The following is a 22,558-nucleotide window of genomic DNA, read 5'->3' on the forward strand; positions in this document are numbered from 1 at the left end:
ATAACGCCTTCCGGTCAGACATCGAGCTTCTGCCAAAGGACTGCAGAGTAACCTTTTCTTTATTTAATATTCAGCATTTTAGTTAATCAGTTTGACACATGATCACGGCTGCTAGACTTTTTATTGGGGGCAAAAATCTTCAAAATGTGTACTGTCCCAAGCAGTATTTGATTTTTTTTTTAAATATGAGTCTTTAAACTATTTTAATGTAATTTTCTGTCCTCTGAGAGGCAGTCTGTGGTTAGTGTTGCTGATGTACAGTAGCTGTTTCAGTCCTGTATCCCCCCAAACAGTTCCAATGTCATGGCATCAAGTTGCTTTCAGAACCAGCTGCAAACAAATGGGAAGATCATTTGAGGACAGAGAACCGGAACATGGCGTGCAATCTTCATGAAAAGAAGCACAGCATCTTGAGAATGCGTTGCTCTCCAGACCTGAAAGGCAGGTTTCCAGCATGTGTACAGGGCACAGCCTGAGCTTGCATGCCTTCATTATACCCAAACAGGTTTGTGCTGTTCAGGAACGTGCAGCTGTTTTTAGTGTCTGTTAGTGAAGTGCCACCCCTACTAGTCAAGCTGATTACGCCCATGAGGCAAGCGATCTGGAGAAGAATGTCTTGTTAGAAAGTTCTGTTTCAATCATCATGCACCTTGCACTTTAATTCCTACCTGCTAGCATCACAGAGTTACAGAGAGTGACCTTTACATTTGGTAAATGCTAAATAATTAATTTTTGTACCATGATTTGGTAATTTTAATTGCATCTTTTAAGTATTGAACTGTTATATGAAAAACGGTTCGGTAACTGGTTATTTGAGGAGTAAGATGCCAAGGAAGTTTTTTAAATGAACCACTTTAGGGCCATTTTCCACCTCATTTTGAATATATTTGTCAATAACAGCATGGACAATTAGCAAGAAACTTCTTTGGAACACTATGTAACTCATGTTTGTGGGTGATAAATTTTGTGTTACGTTGTTGCCCGTATGGTGGTTATTGTCTGATTTCAAGAGCTTGCTCACAGTTGTTTCCAAAGTGGATGATCTTCTCTTATCTGCTTCAGATATTTACCAGCTTTAAAAGAGTGCGGTGTTAATTCTGAAGATGGACTGTAAGGTATTTCTGGCACAGAAAGTCATACTGGGCTGCGTGTAAAACAACTGCCCAAGGCACATACCCATGAAAAGGCACTGCTAGTGAGCTGAGTACCGCGGCAGCATCACTGTGTCCCTCAGTGCAAGGGTGCAGTTCCCCGGAGTCCTGCTGCTGCATCATGGTGTTGTCTGTAGCTTTGCCATACATGAGGAGATCTGGTCAAGAGCTGCAGACTTTCCCACTGGCCTCTCCTCTTTCTGAGGAATGCAGTATCACACAAGGTGCTATTGGATTTACATTTATTTGATTGTATTGGGGGGGGGAATTGATCAAACTGTAGAAAGCTACACTTTTAATGCTGTTAACTCCTTTTAGTATCGAATGTATAATATTTAAAGAAGATGTTTAATATTTTAGAATGTAACTACAAAAACTACATTTACAGTACAGGTTCCTTTGCGTTTCACGTTCACGTTGATAAGTAACAAGTGATTTTCCCACCTTCTTTCAGAAATATTGAGTAAAACCCCCTGATTTCACAACTCAGACGTGTGCACATGCGAACGGCAAGGAGAATGTACTGTTGACGTCATGTTAAAGTAGCACACTTGTCTTAAAACACTTATTTCACGCTCCGTAATAAACAGCCAGATCAGTGCTAAGGTAATGATGTAGTCTAACGTTACTGTTGGCTAAATTTGAATCTGCACTGGTATTCATTAGGACATAAGCCTCATCTTGTTCAATTAATACAAATGCAAAACAGCTGGTTCAGACTGTGACTTGCACTCTTAAAGAACCCTACTTCTTTCTTTTCATCCGGTGAGCTCCTCGATAACACCCATTCAACTCCACAGCCCCTGTAGAGCCGTTATCTATCTGGAATAATTACGAGACGCAAAGCGTTTGATTTTGCTCTCGGTCAGACTGACAACAAATTAAACACCGGGTCTCCAGAAAAGCTACAGAGAGGGGCGGTTTGAAATTTTGTACACGAAGGCTGCGCCCTTTCCTCAGGCCTAGCGTGTGCGGTGTGCCTGGGCATTGGCGTTCGCCCGAATCCTCAATCACAGATGACATCGTGCCTCTCGATAATGAACACTTCTCAGTTCATTCAACTGGTAAGTTGCTCAGACTTTTTCCTTTTGTGTGTGTGTATTTGCACCTCTGCACCACACTTTACTTAGTGACGCCCAAGGTTAGCATATGTTGTCAGTATTCTGTTGCATTTTCCTTTAAACGGCAGCTAATGAAAGGGGACTCAAGCCTCGTCATTAGACTGGTCGATGTGCAAGTCTACGTGAATACTCAGTTAACCACAGCTGGCTTCTGACATGGAAATCCGCAAATACGACGTGCGATCGCCGTCAAGCCTTAACGGGCGGAAGGGGGGATGATCCTGTCGAATATCTGTTAAAGCACGAATGATGTTTTTTTCTCCAAAACACTATTATATGAGAGAAAAAAAATACTATATGGGCTTTATGAATCTTTTGACTTTTTCAAAAAACTTAGAGTGCTGATTTTTTTAAACGGGTGCAATCAACAGAGTCGATGAAAGTTGGTCCAGTGTTTTTTAATCATAAATATACAATCTTTTTATTTCGCGCGTTGCAATTATACTGTATTCCCTAAACCTTAAGAAATGCAAACATCATCCATCGTAAGCACCTTTGATATTTCTGATTTTTAAACCTATCATTTCTACGTAGTATTTATTCTTTGGTTATTTTTACACGTTTTTTGAAAGTGCGTATTTTAAATGTTTTCTGAAAAAATCTCTAAAGCAAATGAAACACAAACGACTCATCGTAAGATATTCGTTACGGGGAAAGTCCAGAATTGATCATTTTACAGACAAAATACCAGATTTCGTTAAAACTGTCTGTTAAAAACCGTGTTTACTGTAATTTCAAATAGCTGTTTTGTTATTGTTCTGAACAAAAGCTTGTATCCAGCTGTTCCAGGCTTCAGAAATGAGAATTGAGAAGCTAGCTCAGTGTTTCTTGTTCCTGTTCATCTTTTGTTTCCGTGTTGTTTGAGGGGTATCTACTGTACCAGGCTGTCTCAAGTAAATTGTCATTGCGTCGAGTTAAAGGAAAGCAGTTCAGTTGAGTTCTTTTTAAGTTGAGAAAAAAAATGTAGTTAGAACACAAAATGTCTAATGTGCTTAATGTATATTGTTATTCTTTATATATTCCCATTATTGACCTTCGTCAGTTTGCTTTGTAGATTAAATTTAATTGATTGGTTTGTTACCTCTGAATTACAAAAACTGGAACACCACAGTCACTACATAAATAAACTGCTTGCTACAAACCCAGTGTAAAATTACACTCACTGCATTGGTTAGTTTATGTATTTAACAGACACACTGGCTATTGCTACGCAATGGCCTTTTGTTTTTTGGCGTTTTGTGAAAACAGACTTTTCAGTTGTTTTAATACTAGGCCATGGCTACTCCTTTTTTCGTGGCTGGATAGCAAGTGCATCTGTTACGCCATCCAGTTGATAACCCTCAGAAGTCTGTTCCTTTATGCTGCTTAAGTAATGCCGCCACAGTACTCAGCAAGATAAATCTGTTTACTGCAGCATAGTCTGGCGCAGTACAGTCAGTGCACTGCAAGCACTGTGTGGAAATAAAGGTGAGTGCAGGTCTGTATGGTAAGAAATGAGCCAGCAAGGCAGCAGAATAGCTCACAATCCCGACGATGCATCATCTGTCAGCACCTAGACATGAGAAAGTCAAGCAGCTCATGCCTGGTTGGGGTGTTCCAGAATATCCCACAAATGCTCGATTGGGTTCAGAATGCCGTGAAGTATTGGTGACATCTGTGTCAAGTCTATTAAACTGCTGAGCATGCCCTTTGGGTTGGCGTATCGTCAAGCTGGAAGACACTCCCCTGAGCAGGACAGAAATGCTGCAGCATGGGATGGAGATGCTCAATCAGTCCTATTCGGTGGCAGTTAGCACTGACCTTGCCTTTAAAGGGAATGAGTGATCTCAAGTCATGCCTCGAAAATGTGACCCACATCATAACAAAATTGACAGAACTCTTCACTGTTGGATCTGAGCATTCAGGCCTCCAGAATTCATTAGGTGTGCACCCAAGTGCAATCATCCGTTTGTCAAGAAGATGGTAAAAGATGACTCATCAATCACACCTCTTTCAAAGTCATGGATGGCTCCTCTTTCATCACCCAAAGTGCAGTCTGAGACCAAGTGAAAGATGATTCTGTGATCTAATGAGACCAAAACTGAACTTTGTGACCTCAGTGCTAAGTGTTTTGTTTGGCACAAGCATACCTTGTGCACCGGAGTCATCCTGAGAACTCCATCCCTACTGTGAAGCATGGTGGTCGCAGTATCGTGCTATGAGAATGCCTCAGTGCATGGAAGACAGACATAATGGATGCAGCAAAGTAGAGAGAAATCCTGTAGGAGAAATTGTTTCAGTCTGCAAGAGTCATGGAGTTTGGGAGAAGATTCATCTTCTAATAGAGCAATGACCCAAAACACAGCAAAAGCCATACTGGAGTGACATAAAAATGAAAAAGCCAATGTTCTGGAGTGGCCCAGTCAAAACCCAGATCTCAATCCAGTCGAGAATCTGTAGCATGACTTGAAAGTTACTGTTCACCTACAGTCCCCATCCAACAGGAGGAGAGCTTGAGCAAAAGTGGAGAAGAATGGGCAAATAATACAATGTCCAGATATGCAAAGCTGATAAGATGGACTTATCCAAGAAGACTCCTGGCTTTAATTTATGCCAAATATTGACTAAATTCCTTTGCAGTCAGGCATTTTCTGTTTTATATTTATAATTTAGGAGAGTTTGTGTTGATCAATGGCAAAAAATCCTGATTACATACATTATGATTACATATAACACAAAACTATTTGAAAAAAGTCCTTAAGGGAGTGAGTACTTTTGATAGCCACTGTAAGTCTCTCTCTGCAGTGTGTCCTGGTATTTGTTTGTCCAGTGGTCATATTGCATTCTCAGTTGCTTTTATCTCTTGGTAGAGTTTGAGTTTGTTAGGTCCTCTGTATATATTTATACAACTTGCATTGTATAAATGTGATCATTATATCTCAGCATTTGCAACATTACACAGCACAGTGGTTACATTAAGTATTATAAAAGTTAACTCTGGTTTATATGATAAAAAACACCGTAAAAGTGCAGAAAACGAAGGTAAAGCAGACCATGGTGAGACACTCCATTAAAAGCAAACGTCATGGAATAATTAGCAGGCTGAAATTGGTAGACCTGCGCACATAGCATGCATATTTGCCACACTTTCCATAAGGGTGTGTCCTGGAGGGGTAAGAGTACATAGTGGAGCTACAGTCTTGTTAGCTTATTTTAAATATTTGCAAAATTAAGTAGTTCCATATGTCTGCTCATTATTTTGAGTTCTGTGGTTTGGTTTGTCATCATGTTGCCTTTAATGCCCTGTAAAACAGCATTGATACATTTCTACATAAATTGTGAGTCAAGAAGAGTGTACCAGTCTGAGTAAGTGTTTGTTATATACACAGCTGATGAGGAAGGAAAAGACCAAGCTGTTTTCCTAGTAGTGCTTCAGCTTAGTGCCAAGAACAATTTACTGATGTTTTACTGAGAACTGCAATTAACAGCTCTGCTCTCGGTGTTGAATTCCTGCCAGGGTTTTCCCAAGGGAGACATGCAGTGTGAGCTGCACATCACTGTTCTCTTCCATTAACATCTGTATTGTCTGCACCAAAGGATGTTTGAGATTAATAGTAGTCGTTTCACAGCAATTTTAGTGTATGTCTTTTCAAGTCAAAAGACACCAACCAGCATGTAGTCCGCAGCTTGCTGAGCTCACCAAACTCAGTGTAATCATTTCAGATACTTTTCTAAGACTTTGCTGTACCTACTTTGAGTTCCTGGTTATTCTTGGTGTTTTCAGACATCAGACCTCAGATGATTCTTCAGCATCCTAAAATGCAGAGCAGTTGAACTCAAATCTGGAGATAGACTTGGCCAGTCTGAGGTTTTGCATTTTTTGATTAACCTAGATCTCGATCGCATTGGCTATAGGTTTTGGGTCACTACAGTGTTGCGTGGTGAACATTGCCCAGTACAGAAGCCTTTCCTTCTACAGAAGCAGACCAAATGTTTCTGTAAGCTTCTGAATTCACTCTGCTGCTGCCCTCATTAGTTACTTCATCAGTGAAGATCAGTGAGCCTATTTCAGAGGTGGCTGGCATGCCCTAGGCTGTGACCTCCACTGTGCCTAAATTACACCCTCTTCACTCTGACTAACCAGAATGACTTCCTGAGAATTTTCTCAGAAGTATAAGGATGAGCCATTTTTAGTTTTGGAAGTAAGTTGTATGGACAGATGACACCAAGGTATACCTGGCACTGTCACAATTGTCTTTCCAGATGTTATTTACCTTGGCAGCATGAGAGGGTCTTATTGGATCCCATGGAGTGAACAACATGAATTGCAACCATATGACTAGTTGATCTCAGACTCCCACAATAGTCAGTGTTAAGAAGGTGTCTCTGTTGACTTTCAAACCAGAAATAAGTTCCACTATAATCTTCTCTATGCCGGGCTACACAAGAAATGTAACAAACCAGTGGACGCCACTGGGTCCTTCTTACTCATGGTTGCAGCATCTTTGCCGATTCAGTAGCAACTGAATACAATTTAAAAAACAAGTAATTTGATTAAGATGAAATGCAGAAGACACTGAAATTGTCCATTGTCCAGCTGTCCATAGACAATTGAAATGCATCCCGGAAATACCATTGACTCATTGAATCAACAACAGAGTCTAGACGCTTATACCGATCTCCTGTGAGGTCATGCAAGGCCAGGATCACAGCGACGCTCATTACTGTAGCTTACATCACCAGCCCCCTCCCCGTGGGCCCAGCCAGAACAACTGGAGCACTATAAAATAAATCAATTGTAAGAGGGCCAACAATAAAATCAAAATAAATGTGGAAATTCCCTGGAAAAGAGTGCCTAAATCACACCCCCTCACTCTGACTGACTACCCAGTGACTATCTGGCCAGAATCTGTCAAAGAAGTGGGCTGTTCAGATTAAGAGACCTATTGTGAGTGGACAATGTTTTGCTTTTGTAGGTAGAATTACTGCATCGTTCAGAGAAAGTCATTTTTTTGTTAGGCCAGCTCACACTTGTCTGATGTTATCCACTTTGAATTCATTCCAGGAGCGTTCTCGAAAGCCATAAAATAGCAAAAAGATGTTTTTTTTGGCTTTTTTTCCCCCCACAACTACTGGTGAAAGTATTAACATGTGGTCTAAAAGACTGTGATAAATGCAGATTATAAGCAATCCAGTAAAATCCTGAAATTCAGACTAGAAGGGATCAGTGGCTATACAGGGGTTTGTTCTGTTGTTGAGGTGGAGCACAGCCTTTAATTTAGTCTTCCACTAACGGAGCAGCCAGTTCGAAGGAAGAGCTGAAGAGCTCAGTCAAGACATAACTGGACCGCGCTTCTGAGCCCACATTCAGCAAGACCGGCCTGTGCTTGCTTAACGCCCTGACTGCTCGTCTGACTGAAGTTTTCTTATGTTTCTATATGTAGTTTTTATGGATGAAGATCAAGCTACTGCCATTGATCAGGCTGATCAAGTGTAGCAAATGAAAAGAAAACACTGTTGTTCTTTGCACAGGTGCTACTAAATAGAAACAAAACATGTTACATTAACATTAAACCTATTCCATGGGTGGAGATGGCTGTCTAGGAAAGCACCTGTTAATAATTTTGTGGAGGAGGGCAGTACGGGGCCTTTCCTACCCCAGTCCCCACAGGAGGGGGGCCTTTCCTACCCCAGTCAACCTCTTCAGTGGTTGCGGCCCCCAAAATATCTGTTTTGTAGTCTTTGTGGCCGGCAGCCTCAGGTTGCTCCTCTTTTCTCTTTCGAAAGCTCCACTTTTTTTGGTTTTGAGACGTAGGTAATGTAGTATGGCTTCAGCTATTGTGGTGATGACCCACAGCTAATTCAAAAATTGCCACCAATTTCCATTTTTGTTCTTCCTGTATGTTTTCCCATAAAAAGTTTTGTATTTCACATATTTAAATGCAAAAATATATGTCCCATTAACACTGCAAGGACAAAGCTCTGAACACAAAAAATTAAAACTGATTGAAAATCTTCTAAAACAGTGTTAGAAAGTTATGCTTTCTACATTAAAACTCCCTAACTTCTTCAAAAACACAGCCTTTGTTGTGCCTTCGAACTCCTTGGCTCCTTATTGGTGGTCCAAGTCAATTTATCATTTAAACTCTGTAAAAGTTTCAAGGTATTTATATTCATTTACTGTTTCCACATCAGTTCCAGTTACAGTGGGCTGTAGTGGTGTTATAAAGCCGAAAGACAATGAAGAGTGAGGCATCAGGGAAGGCGAGACTTTTCAGTCTGGGCACGTTGCACGTGCTCAGCATCTGTCTTCCCCAGGGCACTGCTGAAGCACCGGGTTGCCAGGAAATCGTGTTCCCTTCATGCCACCTGAAAGGAGAACTGGTGTTAACCCCGACTTCCACAGCCCTCTTGCACATCCCTGCACGGAGGGGAGAACAGGGAGCTGTGGCGGGTGCCCACAGAGCTCTCTCTTCACGGCCTGCGTTTCTTTCTCTCTCAGTTCCGCAGCTGGCTGAGGGCGAAGTACGGCCACAGTCCTTCAGACGACCAGGAGGGGGTGCACAAGCTCCTGGGGCTGTACGAGGAGCAGCAGCAGCAGCAGAGACAGAGAAACGGGGAGCAGAGTTGGATGAACCAGGCCGCCAGTGTCTACCCTCTGCCTTACAACGCCTACAGGCGCAGTGGCCACAGGTGGGTCGATGGATAGGTGCCGCTCGGCGTGCTGGGGAACCCGAGGCAGTGCGGCAGCGTCTCGTCCACTCTCGAGTCCCGCCGCCCGTGTCAGAGGGCCGGCCAGCTGAGCGCTTTACAGAATGTGTGGGTCATGTTTGTAGCGTGTATTGTGTGGCTTAGATTGGTCACTCCTACGGTCCGCTTCCTGGTAGTATTTTTGACTTGGTAAAAAGCTGCTGTGGTTATAATTAATGCAAAGGACCACAACATTCATTTTCTGAGAAGGCTCAGCGTACAGTTAAACATGTCCCGGTTGTCCGACACTCTCACATTAGAAAGATGCTGTGCTTGATGAAACGATCATTACAGAAAGTCAGTCGTATCGCTTGATATACCGCGAATACAGGCAGCGATGCACCTGTCTCTTTTTGAGGAGCTTCTTGCATGGATGAAAATGAAAATGGAAGATAATCCAGCAGCTAGCAATGCCATTGCTATAAAATACTTCTTGTGAAAAAATATAAGCAGATAGCAGAGTAAAGCAATATTTAGTGTGCTTAGATTAATGTTTAGCAGCAATATCAATTTGCATGGTTATTTTAGTGCATCCTTTTTTTTTGTTTCTTTGTTTTGTTTTTGCCATCACAGAAATAAAGCTGTCACTGTCAGGGAGCTTAACCACAGCATAGTTGTGGTTCAAACCCACCCAGCTGCACTGTACTGAATTCAAGTGTCTGAGCAGCAAAGGCAAGAATAATTTGTAAAATGGGAAAAAAGTACAGACTTAAGCTTTTGTGCCACAATTGTGCTGTTTGATTACAAAGCTGAGTGATGATAATCATGACGAGTGATTTAGCTGACAACTTTATTAATAAAGCTTAGGCTTAGTTGTCCATTATAGGGAACTGAATAAAGATTGAGAGCCTGCTAGTGTGTTTCATGTAACATTTGTTGACATTAAGTGTAGTCTGACTCATGAACAGGAGCACGCAGACTCTGTAGGTAGTCTGGGGAAGAAGGGATCTTTCTGGGGGGAAGTGTGGAGGGTGTCGTGTAATATGTGGAACCACAGTCGTTTGAAACAAAATGAATCAGCTTAAAAAAAACTCATTACACGGACAGGTTCTGCAGCCCGATTCTCCCTCCTCCCCAACACGCTCATCTGTAACAGATTAATTCTTTTGCTAACACAATTATAAACACAATTCACAATTATGAAGGCCCAGAATCTATAATTTAGTTGCAGCTGTTTTTTTAACGATCAGTTAAACACTAGTAAAACCGTGAGAGGAGAAAGTCACGACAGTCATCGTTGTTGCCCGGTACTGAAAGCTCTTGTTCTCCCTCTTGTTGAAGTTCTTGGGTGGTACTCCAATATGGTGCTGTGACATTGGCGTGTTTTCATAAAGTACCCACAGCAGACCTTTTTCCTCATACTCTTATCATGGTCTTTCCTCTCTGCTCAGCTCTACACCTCCAGGGCTCATTGATAGTTTTCCGTCTGGGCAATATCTGTAAATCCGCTTTCAGATCTTTAAAGGTCAGATGACGTTTATCGCTATCGACACTACACCGATTTCTGAGTTTCAGAACTGCCCTCATTCACTGTTTTGCCTGAAACAGTTCTCCAGACCGTTGCAGAGAAGCAGGTTGCACACAGTTTGTGAATGAAGGAATCGGAGCTTTTCAGGAGAAAAGCCTGAAACGGAACATGATGTGCGAGATGACAAGTCTCCCTGCAAGAGGAGTAACCGAGAAGGTTTTGTCTCTGATGTAGCTCTTTAGCGGCTCTTGATCCTGACACTGACTGGGTCCGCATATAGAAGTTGCAACAACAGCCTGGAATTGGTTTGTAGGATGCGGTGTGACAGCTTACAGTGAATAATCTTAAAACGAACTTGACGAACAGGTTGCAGAATCCTGTCCCAGTGATGACTGTTTTTTACACCATTTTTATTAATGGGAGTGAGTGGGTGTTTTTTCACAACATTGGAGTTTAAACATACTGTATTTATGTAAATTAACAATATTGAATATTATATCAGTGTTCCTGCCCCAAATATAAGAAAACAAAAATGACAATGAACCTGATTAAATGTTAGAAGTGAACAGCGTGGGTGATAAATACAGGGTGGGTAGTGGCCCAGATTACAGGTTTGTTGTGTTCAGACCTGAAACTACAGTACAGTCGAACCTAAGTGAGTTAGTTTAAAACATGTCTTACAACAGGTTCTAGAATCCTGATGACTGGAGCACTCAAACTCGCAAACAGGCCTCTTACGAAGCATTGGAATCTGAAACGGAAAGGAAGTCTGAATTCAAAACAACTTTATGCATTGTTTTAGACGCTCCAGTGTGAATGTTGTAAGTGGATTATTTTACAAAACGTAAAACAACCTGTAACTGTCCTGACACCTTGAAGGTGGTAGGAGTATTCACTGATCTTCTCCGCACTGGTGCTCTGGGGCAGCTGCAGTCACACACTAAGGTCGGGTCTCGTTTTGTTTTTGTACAGTATGTCACAGTGGCTGTACTCAGTCACTCATGCATGTACACAGTTTTTATCACTTGAAGAGGAAGTACAAAAGGTTTTAAATTCGTTGGATTCTCAGTAGAAATTCTTAAGAACTTTTTTTTTCTGTAGAAGCAGCTGGGAAAGGAGTTGTCTTGTATTTAGTTTTTACTACTATTTACGTCCATGAAATAAGTGCATTAGTTCTTGTTCTGAGGACAATGTTCATTCTTCACTTTTTAATTGCAGACTTGGGTAATGAAGTACTTCTATTTAGAAACACATTTCTGTTTCTTAGCCCAGGTATTAAATTATCTTGAATTTAATTAAAATTCGTATAGGAATCGGACTGATATGTAGGTAATGTTGGAAGGTAGTCTGCAGCAGAGACTAAAACATCTGTCAGTTATTTGCACAGAGGACAGCCTTTATTATCTTTAGCTTTGCAGTTATGAATTCTGAATCACTTCAACATGATGATTATTATACCTTAAAATAAGTTTAAAACAGATTTAAAAAGTTTTAAATTTATTTTCAATGGTGTTAGTAATAAGAAGCTCAGAAAATGAAAAAGTATAAATTAATGTTCATTGGATGATAGCAGGAGATGTTGAAATGTAGTTCTAGGATGTTCAATTTATGGGATGCTTTGAAATGTTCTGTAAATCTTAAGGTATTGAAATGTAAATAAACTATGGGTTTAAGGGTTCTCACTGGATGTTTTTTGTGTTCTTTTCAGTGTTGTAAATCATAGTGGTAAAGAAAGCTCTTTCCTGGTCTCCAGTGTTGAAGCTCCAGTAGTCAGATGTGATGTTGGACCCAGCTGTCTCATAAAGCACTAATCCAGCAGGAAAAGTATAATCGGAATTACTTGAATAACACAAACTAGTAAAGGGCCAGGAACACAGGTGCTACAGAAATCCAAGGAATTCAGGGATTAACAATAAATTCCACTCTTGTGAGCTTTTGAAGTAGAAAAGACAGGGTTTTTCAAGGTATTAACTTTCTGTCAAAATGGATGTAAAGACCGTATGTCTTTTGTATAAATGTACAGTACTTAAAAACTAATTTAAATGAATTTCTGAAGCTGCTCCAAAACTGCTATGGAAGCTTAATAGGAAACTTAAGCAGTAACACAGAAATGATCTACTTTTATCTTCTTGCTCTGTAGTGAAAAGACTCAAGTCAACAGATAATGAAGCACAGTAATTGCACACTGGCACAAATGATTCAGAACTGTACCTCAAAATGAATTACTTCATCCAGTCATTCAGACTGGAAAAACAGTTATACAACAATATCATTTTTCTTTTCGTCATAAATTACTCCTTATTAGCATGTAGACTTGAGAAACACAACCCTTGGTAATTTACTGCTGAAAGGAGACGGACCAAAGGAATACGTGTTCTACACAGAGGAATTAAATCAGAACAACGAATAAATGATCAGTGACGTGGAGCCAGTCCCTGTAAGAGCAGTGCCACACTCATTCAGAAACCTCACCTAAACAGAACTCGTAGATCAGTGTGTCACGTTTTGATTTTTTTTTAGTGATCTGGTTCAAAATTGAAAGCACCGAAATGAATGTGCATACAGTACTAGCAGACACTTCTCTCTTTATTGTTAGATCTGACTTTTTTTTTGGCTGCGTTGCCTTCTTAATAAGAAATGTTATCCGTGAAGCCCTGATTTTTCTTGAAACAGTCCTCAGTCCAGAGGATTGGAAACATGACATTCTCAATGTTGGAGCTGGATCTTTCATGTAAGGACAAAAACCACACAGCTGTAGCTTACCAGTCTGTAAAATGAACATGGGGCTTCTTTGTGATCTATGGTCCAGATATAATAGCATTTGTTTTTGTGACAGGCTGCTGTATTTTTTTTCGGACGGTTGAAGATGCTACTGCCAACTTCCCTAAAATGGCACTGGACCTGACCTGCACCTTGTTTGGTGAAGATGTATGAAACCACAGGCTAGGCTCAGATCCTGAAACATGGCGTCCTGACATGTGACTTTACCTTTGCAACATCCGCATTTCACGGTTTCTAAATGATGGCTCCCAAAGCACTGCAAGATATTGGTGCTTTTCTCTGCTGGCAGGAGTGAGACTCTGGCATTAACTGTTTTTCATCTCCTGTTTCACTTACAGTGGAGTAGCACTCCACAGAGTGAAAAGAAGCTGCCACACTAAAGGCTACAGTGAAGAAGGGTTTCCCTTCACCAACAGCATGTCAGCCTTTGAGGTGTATTTGGCTTCTTTCAGAAGCACTTGGAGCACGACAGGCCTTCTCTGGGATAGGGCTCACCAGCTGCTGGGTCTCAGGACTACTAGTACGAAGCAGCATGCTTTATAATACTTCTCGACTTCAGTGCCTAAACCAGGGTGTCCCTCCCAGTCTGATACAGCTGTAATCCCGTGCTCTAGAACAAAGCAGAGAACACCATGATCATTAACTATGCTAATGAGGCCTCCTTATGTCGCGGTAAAGCCCGTCTTGGCCACAGACTCTTCTCCATCCTGTGCTCTGGCAAGCAGGACCGCACTATTAAAGCAAGGACCACTACACTCAAGTACAGCTTCTATCCCACTGCGGTATGCATCCTCAAAGCTAACTACAAGGCCTCAGACTCAATGGACATCTGCATTAAGCACTTTTTGCATGCCCTACCATGTTGTTTTTCAGTACTACATATTTATTGTTCTGTTGTTATTATTTCTTATGTTTGTTATGTACTGTCTACATTGTGTGGTGTCGTCTGTTATACTGTGTATCTGAGAGAGCAGAACAAATAAGAACTCCACTGTACGTGTGCTCGAATATGGGAGTATTTCCGAGCACAGTACTCTAGGTATAGTTATTGCATAAATATCTGGGTCAAAACATTTGGGAGAGTAATAAGTAATAAGTATGTTCTCTTTTTCCACGCTGATGTTTGACAAGTAAAATCCAAATGGGTTTTTCCTTGCAGTTGAGCCATTTATGATAATAAAATTGATGGGAATGATAATAGACTCCATGTAGATTTTCTGTTCTCCCTGTGGTCACGTAGCTTTCCTCCAGGTGCTCCAGTTTCCTCCCACACTCCAAAAACACACTGGTGGGTTAATTGACTTCTGGGAAAACAGGCCCTGGTGTGAGTGTGTGTGTCTGTGTTCTCCGTGATGGACTGGCGTGCTGTCCGGGGGGTACTCCAGACTCCAGCTCCCCCGATCCTGAATTCGATACAGCGGTTAGAAAAAGGATGGATAGACAAGTACAATCTGCTGTATTTTTGGGTAATTCCATGCATACATTTAATCATATTAGAATAAAAACATACTCTTGAGTTCAACCCAGTGAGGTCAGGTGACTAAGTATAGGGACATTCTTGTTAAGTAAATTTCAGAGCTGGTAAATTTTAATATAATTTAAAAGTCATTGCAAATCCCTTTGAGAAACTGTAAGAGGGCACTGTAAGTTTGAGTAAAAAAAGAAGACCTTATAACATGATTGTGCTGTGATAAGGTTAATTAAGTATTATTAAAATGTGCTGGAGAGAGGAGAGGAGTGTGGCAGTTATTTCAATCACATATTTGTAAATGAACAAAAAGTCAAGGGGAATTTCTACTCAATTATTGTGGTTTGTGGAAAACTCTGAAACTTTGTGTTGTTCTTCATTGTGGCATATTCAGCCTAGCGCCTGTGTGAAACAAGTAGCATGCAGTGAAACCAGAAATATTGGGGATTGTGTGTGGGTGTGTAGAGTGGCATAAATTGTGGGGAGTGTCGCAACAGACTTTCAGGAAATCCTGGCAACACCTCTTGAGTAAAAGCTGTTTAAAAGAAATGCTTTTTTATGGGAACCCTCGCTTCATCTGACAAGCAGCACAACAAGGAGCCGTGTGGACATGTGCCAAAACTCTGAGCGGTGCGTCTCCTGTGTCAGTTTGCCTTCCAGTAACTCCAGTCTAATCAGCCTCTACTACACCCACTCAGACAGCATTTCATACCCCACAGAGTTTGCTTTCAGCTTAAAGCATTGTCTTTAAATCTCTCACATGCCCGCTACAAGACCATGCATTTTGTATCAGTTATAAAGTGGTGAAGAAGTCAAGCTTGTGTGTAAGAAAACAGAATGTATTTCATAATTAAAGTGGAGAATCATCCCCTGAGTGATACTGATATATGTGTATTTGAGTATTCTAATATACTGAAAATTGCAACACATGCTACTGGTTCCAGTATTCATTAGTTGCAGTTTTAATGCTTCTCATCATAGAAAGGCGCTATCTATCCATGCCTGTTGTGCCTATCGTGTGCCTTTTACTGGTGAACTTCCTGCTCATTATAGGAGATGCTTAGGTTCCTCTGTACCACCTAAAAGAATGCAGGATCCAAGTAACAGGCCTCTGCTTACTAACAGGTGCCTCACTGAGTGAGTGTGGTTGTGTACTTCTTTCTCAATGAGGCACAGTGAGATACCTGCTCCGGGGAGATGTGGCTGTCCACAGAGGAGATATTCTAGAAACCATCTGACCTGTGTGGCTGAGCAACAAGTTCCAAAACAGTCTGAGTTCTGTAAACCCCAAAAACAAACAGAGTGGAATTGATTGTGAACAGGTCCATTTCAGGCACTGCCAAAATAATACTGCAATCCACATCTTGGCATTACGGACGCCCACCAGTGGGTATGAAAATAAATATCTTAAATTATAATGAGGTAGTGAACGTTTTCTGTCATGAAAGTGCAGTGTTAATGTGCTGCACTCTTAAGGAAGTCTTAAGCATAAATAAGAAAGGAGAACAGGGTGGCTTCAGGGTACGAACAGGAAGCAATACTAGGTAAAAAGAAGTGAGATTACATCAATTGTATGTTATTTAACACCACAGATTAAACTCCATGTAACCACCAACTTATTTGCTTTCAGTTACACGAATTTCATTAAAATATTCATATTTATATCAGTCTCAGGAGTGGGATGACTCCAGTGAGAGAAAATGTAATATTATTATTATTATTATTATTATTATTATTACAGGTGGAATGGTTACACAGTGGTTAGCTTTGCTGATTTACAATGATGGGGCTGAGGGTTCAATTCCTGGGGTGCTATTCCTGTGGGTCCACCCACAGTCCAAAGACAAACTGGTGGGGTAATTGGCTTCTGGGAGAATGCATATCCATTGTGCAAGATGTAAGGACCTCAGTTTAATATCTCGTCCAAAGGATGACACCTTCTACAGCACAGTGTCCCCAGTAGCAATACTGTGCCATTGTTTTCTGGGGGGGGGGGGTTGGATTTCTGGTACAGATTGAAGAACGCCACCTACTGGTCCTTGAACACACTGCAATAACCTAGTTTTAATTTGAGGTCTCCCATGCCAGTAGAGACAGGCCCAGTCTTGCTCAGCTTCTGAGATCTGCTGAGGTCGGGACAGAAGATGGCAGTGATGCTGCATTACCTTTGCTTACGAGCGCACATGAAAAGGCATGTTAACATGCTTCCCCATTCTTCTATGTTATTTTGTTGTTTCCCCAAAGTGAAACACTAAAGCCTCCCATTGAGTTCCCAAGTGTTGCAACTTCCAATACCGATCAATTGCTAACCTTCATGCACCTAATTTAATGGTATCTTAGCAATCAAGCTCCTGTTCCTTTTCCTCCAAATTCGAGAACTAAAAAGGCAACAGAATACAGATTTTGTAAAGACAATTAGATTAAGTACTTACTCAAATAAATTTAAAATCTTATTACACATGATTTAAATATTATTGACTTACAATACCAAGAAATAATTTAGCCAGACTTAGGTACAGTACATCCAGTGTATTGTTTCAGGTTAGGTGTTGATATAGCCTATTAAACATTACACTGTATCAGTGTGATGTTTTAGGAGGAAAACGGGCTCTGATGACTTGATTGAACTCTCGCTTTAATTATCTGAGGGTTTTTTTGTGCAACTGTAGTAGACGTATACATTTCTAAATTTTTTCTTGTTGAGGTGTATATATTGAAGTTCAGCTTGCTCATACAGAATGATGCAGTGGTGCTACATTTGGACAACATGAGAGTGAGTTAGCTGAGATGTAAGGAGAATATGATGATCACATGATTAATAGTATCTTTGCAGTTGAGGATGAACAGACGTTTTCAGTTCTTTTCCTATTTAAAGCTGACCAGGATGCTTGTGAGTGGCATGGTGAGACACGTACTGTAAGACCACTGAAGTGTGAATGTGGACCACAATCAATTAGTCGAGAACAAATTTGTACCAGTGACCTGGAGACCCACTGGCGCAGTAAGATCAATTTTTGAGTGAAGTATCCAGCTCAAGGGCACAACAACAGCATCCCAGGATCAGAACCCAAAATCAGAACCCAAATCCCTCCAGATACAAGCCCAGGGCCCTGAGCACTACTCCACACAGCTCCCTAAAGCATACTGGTAGCTATTAGCTAACTGATCTGAAGGGGTCACTGTCTCTTGTACCATTGCAGAACACATGAAAACCAACCCCACCCTCCCCTACACCTCAAAAATAAAAAGGGGAAGAAATCACAATTTTAACAAAATATACATCCAATCTCACATTTGCAGGAATTGAAACAGAAAAGCAACTGTAATCCCTAAAACAACACCTACTAGTCTCCTGCTAAAGAGACGATCACTGCTTACAAAAGATACAGAAAATAATGAGGTAAAAAGTAATCATGTAACTGAAAGCCTGACCCAATCCCCTTTCTTTAGAATTAAATATGACCACAGCTTTATGAACAGTTGCGATACAGAACTGTGTTTTTTTTTGTATATTAGTGATACCTGAAAGAAATACTGGTTCCATATCATGCCATAAAATCTTGTAATTGCTCCCAAATTCATACAACTGCAGCTTTTCGTTAACACTAAAGATCTGGACTCATCATCTATCATCCCCATCAGTGTCCACAGTCTTGGCAGCCACATTCATCTGTGTTTCTCACATCGGGTGTGAGGTGAAGCAATACAATCTCAAGAGACGATTGGGTGCCGCACGCAGCATATTGCAAATGTACGTATATAAAAATCACTGCCGAAAGCAAACAAACATCTTAATCCTGTGTTGCTTTGCCTTGTGTCGGCATCCTCTCATCTGCTCTGTAGTTATGTGTCTTGGATCAATTACTGTGTCTCCAATTACAAGGAAGCCTGGTCCTTGTACAGCCTTCTCTATACTGTGGAGTCGACCATTCGCTGGAGGGCCTCGTCCCCTATCCAACTGTTCAGCACAGCGCCGCGCAGGAAAGCAAATGTGACTGACAATCACGCAGGTCAGCTAAAATTTTATATTTTGACATTTAAAATCTCGTGGTTCGTTTCCAAATCTAAACGTGCAATTTGTTTATCTTCTGATCAGTCTCTTCATTACAGGTGCTTTTCTACACATGATGAATGAAGGGAACTTAGTTCTGTTTTTGTGATTCATACTTTTACAGCCGCTTTGGAATAGCTGCATGTCCATGCTCTGGACGACCACCTCATTCAAATTGGGTATATTCCACGCTGTCATTCTTGAGAGACCCACCAGCACAGTTACAGAAAATACTTAGTCATTTCAACTCCAGAGCCGTTCTGCAGCTGCTCCAACAGTCAGAATTTTCACCTCTTGTAAAGTCCTGAATCTTATTGTATCTCAATTTCTCAATTGTTCTTATCCTTTCTCAGCTGGAAACTCTAGATTGACAGAACTAGATATCAGTCCAGACAGCACATACCGTATACATGTAGATTATGGGCATGAATATTAATTAGTTCTTAGATCATGCCATATCACAAAGCAACAGGAGACAAAACTGTGACTTATCACTCCTCCTTTTACGTATACTGTATGAAGTCCAAGTTAAATGCATTTTGACGATAATGTCTTATGCTTTATCATTCATTCACACATCATGATTGGTATTGATAGTGGAGTTCTATACTGTACATCACAAAGCAATTTCCTCTACATGATCAAATGGCTCACTCCTCTTTAACTGTCTCCTGCCTTGTTACTGCAAACCTAACAACAACCCCTCATCTCCAGGTTTATACACTAAGTACCTGTGTTATCCACACACATCAGGGAGGACACATTTTCTTGATATACATCTCTATTCTACCACTGCTAATTCATATACTAATACAGATATATAATTCATATTTCTCTGGGCATATGAATTATGATCTGGGATGAGAGGATAAATCTTCTCTCATCCCAGATCCCACAGCTGAATTCCAGTGGACTGAAGACTGGAATCTGCTTTGTAAACGCAGTCCTATTCTGAGCTGTTTTAGACCAAATCTGACCTTTTATTCCTCTGCACAGTACAACCGTATAATTTCACCAGAAAAAACAATCACCTCCATTCTGAAGTACCTAACTTTGTATCACATCTAACTGGCACATTGAAAACTTTATACTGTTAGAAGAAATAAAGGGAATAATAGCCACTGTGGATTGGACTGTTTTACCACATTACTTTGAATTTATATCCTTTCTTCAGTCCACAACGATGCTACACAAGCTTACAGATTGCCTTAACTCAGTGTTGAATGAGGTTTAAAGCAGTGCGAGGTATGCTTTCATTAATCTCTTCACAGAGAAAGTCAGTATTTTGCCAAAATAATGACAAATATTTTTGACTGTTTGAAATGTTGAAATCACCTGCAACATTTCTTTTGTAAAAAGGGTATTTTTATTCGTTTTCTAGTTTCTAACAATAGCATTAACAGTGTAGTGGGCTTCCTAATTACTTGATTAGTTTCAATCGGACCGACTCATTGGAATTAACCATCTCCACCATCACCGCGCACAGACTGTGCAACGTACAGACTGAAACGTCATAAAGAACATAGTACTGCAGTTTTCCATGGGAAGAAAATATTACTCGCTTGAACAGCTCAGCCGCAATACGGTCGCAAGTGCGGGTAATCCCGGACATCAACTCGGTTACGCAGAAAGAAAAAAAATGTTGGAACACAAGATGGCATCAGATTCTAGGGGGACTTCCACTAGACATCACATTCCGGTCTCCGGCCCAGAAATCCCCTTCATGCAAGGAGACAGCTTTTACAAATCGGAAACATATCGCATCTAAGACCCTGCCCCCCCTCCCCCAAGGGAATGCATGGCCAAAAAAAACATGCAGTCAAGCCCCGCAATCCAACGAGGGCATTTCTGCACATTGTTCTTCGGCATGTCTTCTCTCAGACCGGGGGTAGCACGGGAGGATATTGGCTCTCATCTGACTTCTCGGAAAAGTTCTGCTTAGAAGAAGAGGCCCGGCCCCCGCGGTTCTGGTTGGCCCGCGGCCAGCCCGGCGAGCGCTCTGATTGGCCCGCTGTCAGCCCCCCCGGCCAATCGCCGTGCGCGGAGCCGACGGCCTGGCCTTCTGAATGAAATCTATAAACAGATGGGCGCAGCTCTCCGGTGATCACTTGCATCGATAAAGCCGCGCGCAGCGCCTCGACCAAGACAGCACAAGCAGGTAAACCCTTTCTTCTCTTTCACAGGCTGGAGGACGTCCGAGTCGTGGTGTGAGCCATTCAAAAGGATTACCTGCTGAATAGTTATATAGCCTCAGTTAATTAATTCCTTTCCTCACCTGATCTGTAACTTTTACTACTACACGTGGTTTATCCGGGGAGATTGTATTCCAAAAATAAAATTCTAACCGGCCAGTGTCCGCATAAAGGGATTATTTAAGGAGACGATATTTTAAGACACCTTCTACGTTTTCATTCGGGTCGGTAATATACTGGCTGCTGTTGGTTTGGAGGCAGATAAACCGCCTGCTGCAGGTGAACACGAGCTACAGCGCTGTCGCAGTCCTCCTGTGCATTTAACGGGCTTTATATAATAGGGTTTAGTCAGTTTTGTGTGGTTTAGTCTCGTCTCTTGCTACCTGTGCGACCCTTAACGCTAGTGCCGAAGAATGATTTCTGTGCGACTCCAGCGCGTACCGAGTTTCGCTCTTTGAAGGACATGTGTCCAATACTCCCTGCACACGGATAAAGTGCAGTTTAATAAACTGGACACTGACGGCCCGTTCTGTTTGCATCTGCTGTTGTCGCAGACGCATGTTTTGAAGCATTTAAACAATATAATAATATATTTGAAAAAATATATTGACGTTACTTTGCGTATTATTGATTACTTCAAATATTACAATGTTTTAATTTATAGTTCTTAATATTGAATAATTGGAAATATAAGGTTAAGTAGTTTATAAATAACTTAAATATTGCATTTAATAAAAATCACTATTGTTCATGCTTATTTTGATCTAGAAATGCTTTTTTGGAGATGGGAACGTTCTCTATGCAAAACGCGTGCATTTATGCTGACTGATCATTTGCAGCAATACAGGAATATCTTCCGTTTCAAAGCAGTTCTGCAGCTAAATACTCTACCGCGAATGTGGTTTATTTGATTTTATAGCAGCACTGATCTACTGTAGTTAATTAATTTTACAGGTCCCAGCTTTACACAGTTATAAGAAGGACAGTAAAGGAACTGTACAAAATAAGGATTATTTTAATATACTATGCTGCCTTCATTGTTCGGAGCTCAGTGAGTGGACTCTAGCAGGTGTGCAGAAAACAGCTTGATAGCTGGTGCACACCGAGAGTGCCAAGGGTGTAACAGGAAGAGCTCATGTGTAACAGTCACTTATTTTCACAGTTTTCACACCCAGCTCTACAATTCTTTCTAGCCGAAGGATGACTGACAGGAACCCAGGTGGCCGCAGGCTGAGGCAGTGGCTGATTGAGCAGATTGAAAGCGGTCTGTACCCTGGCCTGCTGTGGGAGAACGAAGAGAGGAGCATGTTCCGAATCCCCTGGAAACACGCTGGGAAACAGGATTACAACCAGGAGATCGATGCTTCCATTTTTAAAGTATGTCACCTCCACGGAACGCGTCACTTCGGAGATTCTGGGGATGGAAGGCTTGAGCTGGCTGTGAAGTTTCAGAGGCTCACTCTTTCACCTTCCCACATAAATACTTCATGAAGTCAAGCCACCTCAATGACATTCAGTGGTGACATTTCTAAAAAGCCATAAATGTCAATTGCTTGGCCTTTTCTTACTAAAGTGGGTGGATTTCACGAAAATACAA

General features: G+C 41.2%; 1 protein-coding gene across 4 annotated transcripts in view; it reads left to right on the forward strand.

Moving 5' to 3' along the window:
* Positions 1–22,558, forward strand: part of irf8 (interferon regulatory factor 8) — a 53,948-nt gene that overhangs the window by 26,159 nt on the left and 5,231 nt on the right. Inside the window, exons 7-8 of one of the 4 annotated variants that reach the window (XM_088614313.1) lie at positions 8,754–8,944; positions 22,155–22,338. In XM_088614313.1, coding sequence (XP_088470439.1) covers positions 8,754–8,944; positions 22,155–22,338 — 375 coding nt within the window. Of the gene's footprint in view, positions 1–8,753; positions 8,945–20,325; positions 20,928–22,123; positions 22,339–22,558 lie in introns of those variants that run through there. The other 3 variants (XM_088614309.1, XM_088614312.1, XM_088614311.1) reach the window with 3 other exon arrangements.

The sequence above is a fragment of the Lepisosteus platostomus genome, chromosome 20 (assembly GCF_059453375.1).
Source record: "Lepisosteus platostomus isolate fLepPlt1 chromosome 20, fLepPlt1.hap1, whole genome shotgun sequence".
NCBI lineage: Eukaryota > Metazoa > Chordata > Actinopteri > Semionotiformes > Lepisosteidae > Lepisosteus > Lepisosteus platostomus.